We start from the raw sequence: 12882 nt of genomic DNA on the forward strand, positions 1-12882 counted from the left end.
CTGCGGGAATGCTTCAAGGACAGTTAGTTGTTTTTCGGGCTTTGAGGTAGCAGAAAAGGTTTTTATGAAGGTGAGAATTGCCTGAAATGAAAAAAAACCAAAACCAACCAAAACCAACCCAAACCAAACCAACCCAAACCAACCCGAAAAACAAAACAAAACAAAACAAAACCAAAACCAAAAACAAAACAGTTGAACAGTTGACTGAAGTCAAATAAAATGCAAATTTAAAAGATTCGTTCAGGGAAATAACTGATAGAAACTGTTTGGAAACTAGTAGCCCATTTCTAAAATAAAGAAGAAAGCAGAATAGTCCAGTGAACCACATAGTGAGCGAAGCGGCTTAACAAGATCGGACTGGACAATTGCACACCTACCAACTCGCTGCAATAAAAAAAATGTGACTCCAGGCGTCGTTTTTAAATCGGTAAACAACATTTTGAAGTGTCACCTCCATTTTACTGAACAACAAATAACATAGCAAAGCAAAAGCGGATTAGCCTACTCGCTGTAGGAATATTTCTCCTTCCGTCGTGAATAGAAAGAGAAGGTGAGAAGAAAGACTGTGGGGAGAAAAAGCCACAAATACATTTTCATGATGATAAAGGAGATATTTTTAATCTTGTCAAAAGCTTTCAAATCTTTTATAAATTCCTCCTGATTCTTGTCAATCCCTTTCTACACTTGATGAATTACAGGAACTCTTCAATATATCCAATAAAATAAGTGTCCATTTTTTAATGTTAAAAAAAAAAAAACAGTTCAGCACATTGCTAATGAGACTATCGTTCATTCTCCCCACTAAAGTGCACACACAATTTGTCAGCCACTACAGAGCCATTTATGTAAAGCAAATGCTTGTGTGCACAGCATATAATGTATATAATGAGGCAGATGGAAAAAATATTTATACCTGTGCAGGGAATAGCGAGATTATGGGAAGCACAATTACGGTAACAGCTGGGCTGATGCCTGCAAGGACATTTCAACCTGCAAACAACATAAAAGATGCAATTCTACATTGCTATAAAATGACAAAATGTTTGCCATAAAACGATATTGTATTGGCAAACTAAAATAGTTTCTGAAAAGAATGACCACATGCCGGCAAATGAAATTAATGCTGGAGTTTTTGACTATTAAAAAGTGACAATTATGATTGCGCAGAGAACAAATGAATAGAAAAATCTGATGTACCGCTAAAGGACAGAACGAAAAATAAACAAGGAAGACAGTATTACAAAAATTTAAAATCGTTTTAATGATTTAACCTAAAATAAGCATCTTTTTTTTTCATCCCTCAGCTTGTATTAATTTACACAGAAGTGACATATCCTATGAAATTATTTCTTAAAAAAAAATAAAAATCAATGTATTGTAATGGGAAAAAAATTATACGCCAATTTTTGTTATTCATGAGATGACCCACTTCCTATGCCTGGCAAAGAGTAGAATAAAATTATTGCGTAATGATTCACTATTAAACATTTAAGTAGACCTTTTGCTTTCATAGACGAAACTCAAAATTACATACCATACAAAACATGCTGTGTAATCACTTGCCTCCATCCTTTGCAGGCCACGTTCCAATTTCCCAGTAACTGAATTACTGCAGTATTATCAAATGAGTGTTGCGCAATGCTTTTACTATCCAAGACCCCTTAAAACATTTCTTCTCCCTTGATCCAATTTTAAAATAACTATTCGCTACACACAACCTTGTAGCGTTTCAGTCTTTGCAATTTAAGAATCAGAATTTAACTTATTATATGACAAGTGATTTGAGCTGCAGTAGATTATGTGTAGTTTGGACAAAAAAAAAAAATTCAATTGTACTTTGTGGATATAGCAGGCCAATCGGATCTCCATTATCCTTTTCTGTGCAATATCCTCTTTTGGCCTGATTTCAACTGACATCATTTTTAATATCCCATATATATTTTTTCTTCCCCCGCCTCACAGTACAATAAGATTTATAAGGGACAGTCTTAAATCGTCCGGTAGTGTGGCCAGAATTAGGTTACTACCCAACCTTCAGGTCACAGTCACTTAAGATGTCCTGTGATTGACTTTGGCAAGGATGTTCTTCCATCTCTGTCTGAGAGTATAAAAAGTGTTCAACGATAATGTCGTTGTCGAACAAACGGCACACTATAAGGACAAACTTTTTTTTTTGCACCCTTAAACCTCCATTGAAGTCTTATTTTTTTCTGTATTAAGCAATGCCACTAGAAAAAGGCAAAGGATTAACATGCTTTACTAAAAACTATTTTAATCCATCTATTTTTTTCATAGCTAAAAGATTGCTTCCAGCTTTGCAGGTATGAAGTATGCCGGAGTGTATTGGTGTGTGTGTGTGTCGGGTCAATCTCTGTACAGTAATTGCTCATCCAAAGATGTTTGATGACCGCTGACAAACTCATCAATCATGTCATACACTCGGGTACCATCATACAAGAAGAGACCCCTTTTCCACCATTTTATTATTTTTTTAAAGTTGTCCAAAATGTCAGAGGAACAAAAATAATAGTCTAACCCCTAATTGATGATTGATTGAGTCCGGTATATCCAAAGATTTTTCCCCCATGTCGTGTACTTCCACGTCGATGTAATCCATCTGCTTTATTGAGGGGAAACATTCAAAGATTATTGATAAGCAATTATTTTTCAATACCCTGTAATGAATTTGTATTTGGTTGGGACGCATAGCAGCAATCCAATTAACTTGTGGCGCCTGGGGAATGATGCTGCCATTACAAAGTGTTTAGAATGTTCCGGTTGATTCTCGCACTTCTCTCACACCTATAATGAGACTTTCGGGTGGACAAGAAATGTCAGAAGCACTTTGGGGACATTTTATTGGTCTTAAGATCTTAATTTGTGGCTTACTTGGATGCTTTTAAGAGTAATAACCGGAGAGTCGTTTATCCAAGCCAAATATATCGGAATAAAAGTCATGTGACACAGGTAGAGATGACACCAATTTCTCATTACAGTACAATAATTGAGTGTACAGAGAAGAAAATATATCCGCTGTCGATTATATGCTCAGTCAGGAAATGACAAATAGTTTGCATTCAATTCACAAAGAGAAAGAAAATGTTTGCGCATAACTATGTATCAGTAATAAAAACAGAATACTTGCAATTCCTTTTTAACTTGTATTCAACTGAATATGATATTTAATCTTCAAACTGTTTATTTGCAATTTCTAATTTTGAATGAAAACAGATGTCAGTTAACACAGTTCTTCACTCTAATATATATAAATACCTAATGTAATTTTTATTTTTTTTAATTCAATTAAATATCAATTGAGAAGGATTTGCTAAACATTGAGTTCTGTTTTTATTTACGTTTTACACAACATCCATACGTAATTGAAATTTGGATTTGCATTGGATTTTGCTCCGCGTAATACAATTGTGTTTACTTTGATTTGCTGTCTAAGCACAATTATTTTCCAACCAACTTCAAATTAACAAAAGATAGTTGGAAACTATCCCCCCCACAACCACAGAAATGCTTTAATTTAAATTCTTTATTTGAATTTAGGAGTCTCACACTGCCTGTGCAAAATGAGTTTGACTCGTGTTGCCACTAGTTCATTCCAGTATGTTGTTTTCATTTTGCAAAATTCCTTTGTCATGAAGTAAAATGCCAGCTTTCAACAATAAGATTTATAAACCCTTTATTCATTCCATCTGATTTCACACAAATCCATTTGACACAAATTTATGGCACCCTTTACCTTTCGATAATTTCAGTGAAAAAAATATTGTGTGGTTGTAGCCATATTTATACAAATGCTGAGAAGGAATGTATGAGGGAATGACATTTTTTGTATTGACTATTTGGGGTAATCAATTTTTAATTAATTCGACTATATAATAGAATCGCTCCCGCCGAATGTTTTTTCCAGTCTCGTATTGACAAATGCTACCCGGAGGACGTGAGAATGCTGCAACTCACATTCCCGCATTTTTCTTGTTTACACCATAAAATTTTTTAGACTGAATCAACGGCAGCTCTGCTAAACAATAAATTGATTAGTATGCACATCTCAAGTTCATTATGACTGCAAAATAGCAATGACAGAATATTGATCAACAATCTTTTAAATAGAATCATGATTTGCTGCTATTTCTAATTTTTGGGTGCAAGAAAATGACTCCGACATGAAAACTGTGGCAGAGCAAACAATCAAGGAAGCACAATTGGTTTCCCCTTTGGAAGTAAACAACATGAAGCCCAAGGCCCAATTCGCAGCTATTTGTGAATGACAACCATATTGATGCATGTGTGAATTTGATCATGACAAAGCGATCAATTCTGTCTTTTGTCAGTGCCTTGAGAAGTAACTTTACCCGCTAGCGTGTCTCTCATTACATTTATTCCTCTTCATTCCTAAGTGCTAATACATTTTCAGTGCCACTAGGTAATAAAAATGTCAGAATGAGTCTTTTACCATCCAAAAAACAAACAGCAATAAACCTTTTTCATCACCCCGTCTTTGAACGACTCCACGAGTCGTTCGCTCGTAGCTTGGAGAGTGAGATGCCACTTTTTTTTTTATCCCATTTCCCCAAGGATTTGTTTCACAAAGGAAGCTTCCAATATATTTTTTTTTACTTTACTTCCAGAATATAGTTGTCAACAAGCGAACTGTAATCATCAGAATTCCACAAATGCCAAATTGGGGTTTGCTGCCTTGAGGTGTAATTTGCATGTGGTCTTATTGAAAAATACATATATTGTAGAAACCCGGCGGCTGGGTTTTTCTATTTAGATAAAACAATTTTTTAAAAGTGTTTTTCATAAATAGAGACAAATATGAGGGTGAAGAGTTAAAAAACATTTCAGTGTACACATAAAAACACAAAACATATGCAACAAAATAAATTAAAAACGGTGCAGCATGACATGATAGCCAAAAGCCAATAGTTTAAAAGCAAAGAACACATAATCAATACCAAATTTAATTATCTACACATTAATGTTGCATCTTAGGGCAACACGCTTGAGTATGAATGATCCGAGTTTTAACCAAGGTTGATATCCGGTGAAGACCTCCAACCAGCCCCAAACTGAAAAAGCTTTACTTTAAGACAAGTGGTTATTTCATTTTTGAATTTGAACAATTCACAGCTTTACAAAGCCCTTTTTCCTAGAATAGCTTGTAGGGCACAATGATAGAATTGAGGCGTTTGGAATAATGATTTGATCAAATTTCATAACAGATGGGGATGAGAATCGGAAATGTCTGTTCATCACAACTTCCATTTAGCGGCTCCTGATTGAGAACCAAAAAGTTCGTCCAATCTTTCCACAGTGTATACATTCTTAGCTTACATATCACAGAGAGGGACCATCCACAGTAACACGAGCCATTCTTAAGATGTAACGAAATGGTCCACTGGTTATTTCGTCTGCTCCCTGCGGTGAATTGTTCCCACACAGTTTCAGGTCCAGATAATCATACACTGTACTCTTAGTGCAGAAAACCACAGGTAATATGGAATGGGAGACCAGAAGTCAAAGGCACAGAAGGGTGCTTCTGAAGTGTCCATGTGAAGGAATATTGTGCATCTGATACAGTTTCCCAACCATTCCGTGGTCAGGATCTGGTACAGTACAGTACATCATGTGTAACAATAGTCTATATCTGGAATTCCTCCTTCTCTATAGCCTCTGTTGATGCTTTGCCTTGCATTCGACATATGATTGGAACCTTTGTACAGGCCGGTGCCATTCGATGGGAATATGGTATGAATGATGTAATCCTCTTGTAGGGGTTTAGGTTGCATGGGCTGGCAAGCCGCCATCGGTGTCATCTGTAATCCCGGACCACGGATCTCTAGTATGGTATTGTCTTTCTTGGTGCCTGACTCGATGTAGTCGTCGTAATTCTTGCTTTTGCGGGAGCTGTTCCGGGTGTAATGATCTCGGGAACATAAGTGACCACTCCTGTGACCATACCAGCAAAAGATGGCAAAAATAAGAGCCAAAGATACAATGGCAGTTGCTCCACCAATAATTCCAGTCAGCGGTAGGACCGTCATAGGTTGTGAGTTATTATCTTCGTCTTCCTCTAAAGGACTAGGATCAGATGTTTCAGCTTTTGCACATACTTGAGCTTCTTCAGCCTCAGCGTCTCCTGAAACCCCAACTTTATTCTCTGAGCTGGCAGGCATGGGCACCATGCAGATGATGTAGCTGGAGCGCGGTTGCAAGGAGGTAAGCAGATATTCCCGACGATCGCCCCGGACCAAGGTCTCAGTGATCGACCCCATGGCATTACCGATACCTAGTCGGAGCCAACTGAGTCGAAAGGACGAACTCGGCTGTGCTACGCTCCAGGTAACACGGACGCTATTATGAGAGAGAGGCTTAACGTTGAGAGCCAGACTCTTTCCGACACCACTGCTACTGAGCGTGTAGTCCAAGCCAGAGTCAGGAAGTCCTAAACCAGGTCTCTTTGACCGCAGGGTAAAGAGAGACCCTTGAGGGGGTGTATTGGTGGTAGAAGTGTCTCCTCCACCAAGACCTGCTCTGTCTTTAGTCCCAGCTGTCCTCACCACTTCACATTCCTCCATCTCAGATGTTAGGTCTTTCAAGGCCATGTCTCGTACCCTTTCAGGCCCATGACAGGTGAGACCTCTCACTGTGATTGCGTTACCACGGGCATGTAACCAATCATAAAGCCAACGCAGGTTACAGCCACAGTGCCAAGGATTACCTCGTACCAGAAGCTGACCTAAGTTGTCCAGGTCCTTGAAGAGTCCACGCGGTAGGGTCGTGAGGTTATTTCCAGAGAGGTCCAGTCTTTGCAGCCTGTGCATGCCATCCAAAGAACCGCGAGGCATGTGAATCAGGGCATTCTCTTGAAGGGACAAGCGTTGGAGATGGGCACTAGGAAGGTTGACAGGCGGGGTCTGGAGGGAATTACGTACTAACGACAACTCTGTCAAGTTAGAGAGACGTGAGAATGTGTCATCAGCAATGCGTTGATTGGCCAAAAGATTCCCATCCAAAACAAGACATCGAAGTGAGCCGAGACCACGGAAGGCATGTGTGGGGATAGTGGAGATCCGGTTGTCATCCAGACGCAGTTCTTCCAGAGATGCGGGCAAACCTGAGGGGATGCTAGACAGATGATTCCGTGAAAGGAAAAGAAGGCGCAATCGTGGGTTGTCCGCAAAGGCCTGGTCCTCGATGCTGACTGTGGAAATAGAGTTGTCGTCCAAGTGGAGCTTCTCCAGAAGGGGCATCCGAGCCAGAGCACTACGAGGAATGGTGCGGATGTTATTGTCTTGCAAATGAAGCTCACGGACCGATGGTGGCAAGTGCACGGGGAATTCATCCAGTTCGTTATCATAGAGGTAGACGACACGTACGGTGAGCTGGCGTTCCAAGGAAGTGGGAAGGCCTGGGTTATTGATCTGGTTGTTTTGAAGGTATAGGACAGATGCAGAAGCAGGCAGTGAAGGGATGGAGCTCAGGCCACGATCGTTACAGTAGATAAAGTCTTCATCACATCGACACACATTTGGGCATATCGGGTCTTTTTCTCCAATGTACCCTTGGATTGAGGCCGTGGTCAACTCAAAAACACACACGCACATTGTCAAACGAAATAAAAGTGATGGCAGTGGAGCCTTCAATTTCGCAATACCTAAAATCGCCATTATGGTGAATAATGGGATTTTTGTTCTGGTCTTTTTTTTAAGCTTCAAATTGCTGCGGTGAGCTGGAATCCAGTTACCTCCACCCTGAAAGACAAAGAAATTACACTTAGCCATGATGGAATAAACCAAACGATATCTAGAAGATCTAAAATAGTGAGAAATAATTTGTAATATTATAACACCATTGTTCATTTTATCAAACATCTGGCCAATGATTAACGTGAAGATAACGGCACAGTTGATAATCATTTTCCATAAAAATGGAGATTAGCTGTTAGTCTTGCTACACTATAACATCGGATTACCTTCCACCTATATTGATTAACCTGATTACCTTTCATCGTCTATCTTTTTTTATGATTCCATTCCTACTTCTTCTCTTCCATGTTGTATCAGACCTAATCATTGTCATGTCAGTGTTGTTTTTGTTCTTGTAACTTTCCCTTACCAAGGCTCTCTTGAGTACACTCAAGAGAAAACCGGTCCCGGAATGAAGCCAAACCATCAAATTTAAATTTACTGCAAAGGCTCCTTTTTTTTTTTTATTTATTTAAGTGATCTTGACAGGATTGGACTTCCTCTTGTATTTTATATTCCACCGAATGTGCAAAGCATAGTGAGTAGCAAAGTCTTAAAACTCAAATTGACAAATTCAGTTCTACATTTAGAAATACGTTCCCTATGTTGATAGATATGAAGACTTAAGAATACTCTAAATTATTTAAGAGATCTTGAGAGTCTCCAGGAGTTGGTAGCAGATGGTTCCATTAGCCAGACAGAGCTCAAGGCATTTTTCATTATCAAGAAGCAAGACAATGCACAGCAGTTTAATTTCATCATTTAGGTGAGCCGTGGGCTATTTCTGATTGAAAAAAAAAAGGCTGTATAATGAAGTGTCACTTTTAAAAAGTATGTATAATGAAATATTTTAGCTGTGTGAAGTGAATGTGGATATTCTGTGTGGGCGGAACACAGAATAAATGACATTTTCATGACAGTTGAAAGTAAATAAATCAATCAATCAATCAATTTAGACACTTCATTAGATCATTGAAGATTTTAGAGGCATTTCTAATATATTGCTCAATCAAAATATAAAAATTGACAAAGTTGACAGACTGTGATTCCTTTCTGAAAGATGCAAATTTATGCAACGCTGAGTCGGCATTGCTATTTTTAAAGTTCCATGATGAGATGGTTACAGACAAAACCTCTTTGCCAATTCATATCTTATTTGAGAAGATGAGATGGGGTCTCCAAGGAGCTCATCATTTTTTTTTTTTCTTTTTCCTTCAACCACTTCGCCCAGACTATAAAAGCACACTCCGCTTTTTGCGAGGAGCAGTGCTGTTGTTGTGAGATATAACAAAGTAAAAAGATGAGTAAGGGTGCTGTAAGGACTGAACAGTAATTCTCGGATTATACGTTCCCCAAAATAAATATATTTTTTATTTTACCGCTTATATTTTTTCGCTGAGAATGCACTTGGCAGTTCTTTGTGATTGCAACCTATGGATGTTTGTGGTTCAAAAGCACTTGAATGATAGCTTGGCCATGCATGATGAATTTGTGGACAATGACCCATATGTGGACAATGAGCAGATCCTGTCTACATTTCAGTTCCATGCACATGGGGGAGCAAAGCAGCCGGAGATGTGGGCTAATGTGCTTAGCAGACAGACAGTCGCCTCAGGGAGAATACAGGACGCAGGACAACCCCCCCGACCCGATACGCAGACCCAAGACTGGATCAATTTACAAATTAGTAAAAAGGCCAAGATGGAGAGAGTGACAGAAAGTGAGGACCTTTGAATCTCATTCCCCATAAGACCCCCCCACAGAGAGACCAAACAAGATTTTAGATGACCAGAGGGGTCGGGAGATCCACTTAAGTGACGGCAGGGAAAAGATGAGAGCAAGCCCGCAGCTTATCTTACATGCGATGTTTATGTATCTTGTTGTTGATGGACGGATTGGACATGTGGAAAGGAGGACAGAAAACATGACAGCGAAGGTGATGACAGGAATAAATCAAGAGATCCGAGATGGGGAACATTAAAAAGCCTGGGGAGCGTGCGTGGCTTGTTCATTTGGTTTGTGTGCATGTGGGTGTGTTATTTTCTACAATAGTGAAGCTGTTTTGCAATCATGTTCTATACTTGTAGGGTAGAAAAGGGCTTTAAATCGCTAGGAAAACAAGGCATAAATGAGAACTGCCATTTTCCTTCCCGTAAGGATGATGAAAGTCATCATTTTCTTTCATTACATTCAATTATTAGGAGTTGTGCATTCATTTTCTGTCTGACAGTCCCCGTTTGTGAACCCCACAATGTCAAAAGGTTTTTTTTGTAATCATAATTTTTTTAAATTTTTGTATTATTTAAATTGATATTTATTTTTTCATATGTAAATATTTTATGCATATAGTTACATATTTTTTTTAAATTTTTGTATTATTTAAATAGATATTTTATTTTTTTATATATATATTTTAAGCATATACTTACCGTAGCTCTTCACTCTGATAAGAATGTAAGAAGAATTTTATCAAAATCCTCTGTCATCGCTTTTTGGGTATCGGTACTTAGTATCGGTATCGGAGACTGGTCTGAAGAACTCTTTTACCACTTAAAGTTAGTACGAGATAGTATTTGGTTTCATAAGAAATTGAAAAAGCTACATAATCATAAACTCGCTGTGGCACATATTGCTTTCAAGATCGGTGGCAAAGGTCAACGGATAAAAGCAAATATAGAGTGCTCCACATGAGCGTTTTGGAGGGGGGGGGGTTGCTTGTTGGTGTGCGTGCAGCTCCGAGAGCCCTTAAGTGACTTGATATTTAGCTCAAGAGCACTGTGACATGTTTTAACGTATTGCCCTGCAACCTTTGCCGTCAGTAAATGTTCTCCCTACCCCAAAATTCTTGTGGCTCCCTGCAGATTACAGGTAAATCCCTCAGAAAAAGACAGGTTGCTCTGTAGAAAGTTGCGTACAAAGAGTGGAGTTATTTTGACATTGACTGGGCGTGGGAGGCGGATTTTATACAAACTGTACAAGTAAAGCCAAAATAAAAGGCTACGATGCTTCCCTATGGGTCCCTTTTTTGCTGCAAGTTTGGCAGACAAACCTGCAAATAAACTTGCGATGTGTCACTCCTGCCAGTAATCATATTTCACTCTTTGATCACTCTCCCTCTGTGTCTACATTTGGCCCATCTTTAATGTTGCTGTTTGTACTAACATAAATTGGAGGAAATTGTTTACTCTTAAGATGAGGGGGGGGAGGGAAAAAAAAAAGCTATTTTGAGAGAATGCTGTGGTAAAGTTATCTTTCAGGACAAGATTGTAGTTGTCACCGCTACAAGATGGGATTTGTATTTTATTTGTAGTATTCGGTAAAAGGACGTGAAGGAGCATGAGGTTTCCGACTTTAATTGGTAAAATTGCAATTCAACTTTTGCCGTGTAAAAATAAAATATGTCATCAACACAAGAGCAACAATACAAAACAGTATATAGCCATAAAGATGATTTATTTAGGTATTTATTCATTTATCTATTCATTTCTTTATTCATTTATTTATATACATTTGAGTCTTCTCATTGTGTTTTATCATCAAATTCTGATCAAAATCTGAGACGAAGGAATATTTGACTGATGGGAGTGACGATGCATCCAATCATACGCTCTTTGTCTCCTCCATAAATAAATTGTACAAAGCGCTCATGTCAACGTTTTTTTTTTTTTTTTTGTCCAATCTGCCTATCACTTGGGTTTCATTTGAAAGAGTCCAAAAAAATTGTTTTTGGTTCATTTCCCTGCATAATTTCCTCATTGATTGTGTTTGGACAAAGAAACGTCTGCATGTCAACTCTCTGTAATTGCAACATTTGCTTGATTCCATTTTAAACAGTCTTTATATCTTCCAAAATGAAATCCTAAGGAGAACAAATGGCCTCTCTTGAGAGACTGAAACAATAAATGCTGGTAAATAACATCTTCTGTCTAATTAAATGCCATCCAAATTGAAACGACAGCCGTAATGTGACTTGGAAAATGAATGACATGGTTATTAAATCAATAAATTGAAGTACATTTACAGGAAGTTCATTTTCTTTTGCGTGAGATTGACATTTGTTGTTTCAAGATAAGTGCGGCATGCAGTTTATGTTCATTGTGACATAAATGTTGGAGATGATTGTGTGGTGGATTAATAAACACATAAGATATCTTTAGGGCTCAGAAAAGATCATCGGGAGCTTCACAGCATGGGGTCGAGCAACTTCTATTGTTATCGTGATCATCGTTTTTTTTCGGTTAATCTCAAATCTGCCTCGCACGGTTTCTAGGCACTCAAAATACGTATATTTGTTAATACCTTGATAGCCATGAAATCACATGACTTCACTTTCACCCCCAAAAAATGAATTATAGTAAAAAATAATCAACACAAAATTTACAGAAATTTCCAAATCTTGTATGATCAAATATTTGATGGATGAAAATTATTTATATTTTTATAAAAGAAATAAAAATAATTTTCATCCATCAATATGAAAATTGATTAAGAAAATGAGCCATCATGTGACACAGCCACGCTCAAAGGAAGTATGATGCAAATCTGCTTCACTGATTTCAAATCATATTTATTTTCTTTTTATTTAACCAAAACCGTTTCACCAAGTGCACAAGTAAGCTTTATTGATCACTGCTAACTGGTTTAACTGGGTTTAAAAATGAGGTCGAAGCCATTTTGCTACAATCACCCTCCATGATTGTTTTTCTTTGTCAGAGCAACAACGCAAGAACCCCGACTGAGATCGCAAATTGCCATTTGTTGTTTCACTTTGGCGTTAAAACAGCCTGCTTTTTTTTTTTTTTTGTCTTCACAGCGCAAAGAATCATGCATCAGCACTATGAATACTTGATGATCTCGGAGAACTCCAAAAAGCTTGTTGAACAACGTTTACTACTCTCACCATCTGCTTGAACAGAAGCATTCTCTGTACATCTTTATTATATATTTAGCCCCTTTTTCCCCCCATTACAACTCTATTTTTCTTCTTTTTTTTGTAAAAACAGAACAAAACACTGCATGACTGAAAATGTGAAATACTTTTTTTTTTTTTTACACAATATAGTTCAGGAATTTTAGCTCACAATAAAGAGGAGATTTGAAAATGTGTCTCTCATTC

At 37.9% G+C, this 12882-nt stretch overlaps 1 protein-coding gene across 3 annotated transcripts in view; it reads right to left on the reverse strand.

Moving 5' to 3' along the window:
• Positions 1–664: 664 nt before the first annotated feature.
• Positions 665–12882, reverse strand: part of flrt1a (fibronectin leucine rich transmembrane protein 1a) — a 42849-nt gene continuing 30631 nt past the window's right edge. For 2 of the 3 annotated variants that reach the window (XM_088397996.1, XM_088397997.1), the window contains exon 3: positions 3675–7772. In XM_088397996.1, coding sequence (XP_088254122.1) covers positions 5643–7688 — 2046 coding nt within the window. In that variant the 5' untranslated portion in view covers positions 7689–7772 and the 3' untranslated portion in view covers positions 3675–5642. Of the gene's footprint in view, positions 991–3674; positions 7773–12882 lie in introns of those variants that run through there. The other variant, XR_015862963.1, reaches the window with a different exon arrangement.

This window comes from Syngnathus floridae, chromosome 15, assembly GCF_059516105.1.
Source record: "Syngnathus floridae isolate MCC-2025c chromosome 15, RoL_Sflo_1.0, whole genome shotgun sequence".
NCBI classification, from domain to species: Eukaryota; Metazoa; Chordata; class Actinopteri; order Syngnathiformes; family Syngnathidae; genus Syngnathus; species Syngnathus floridae.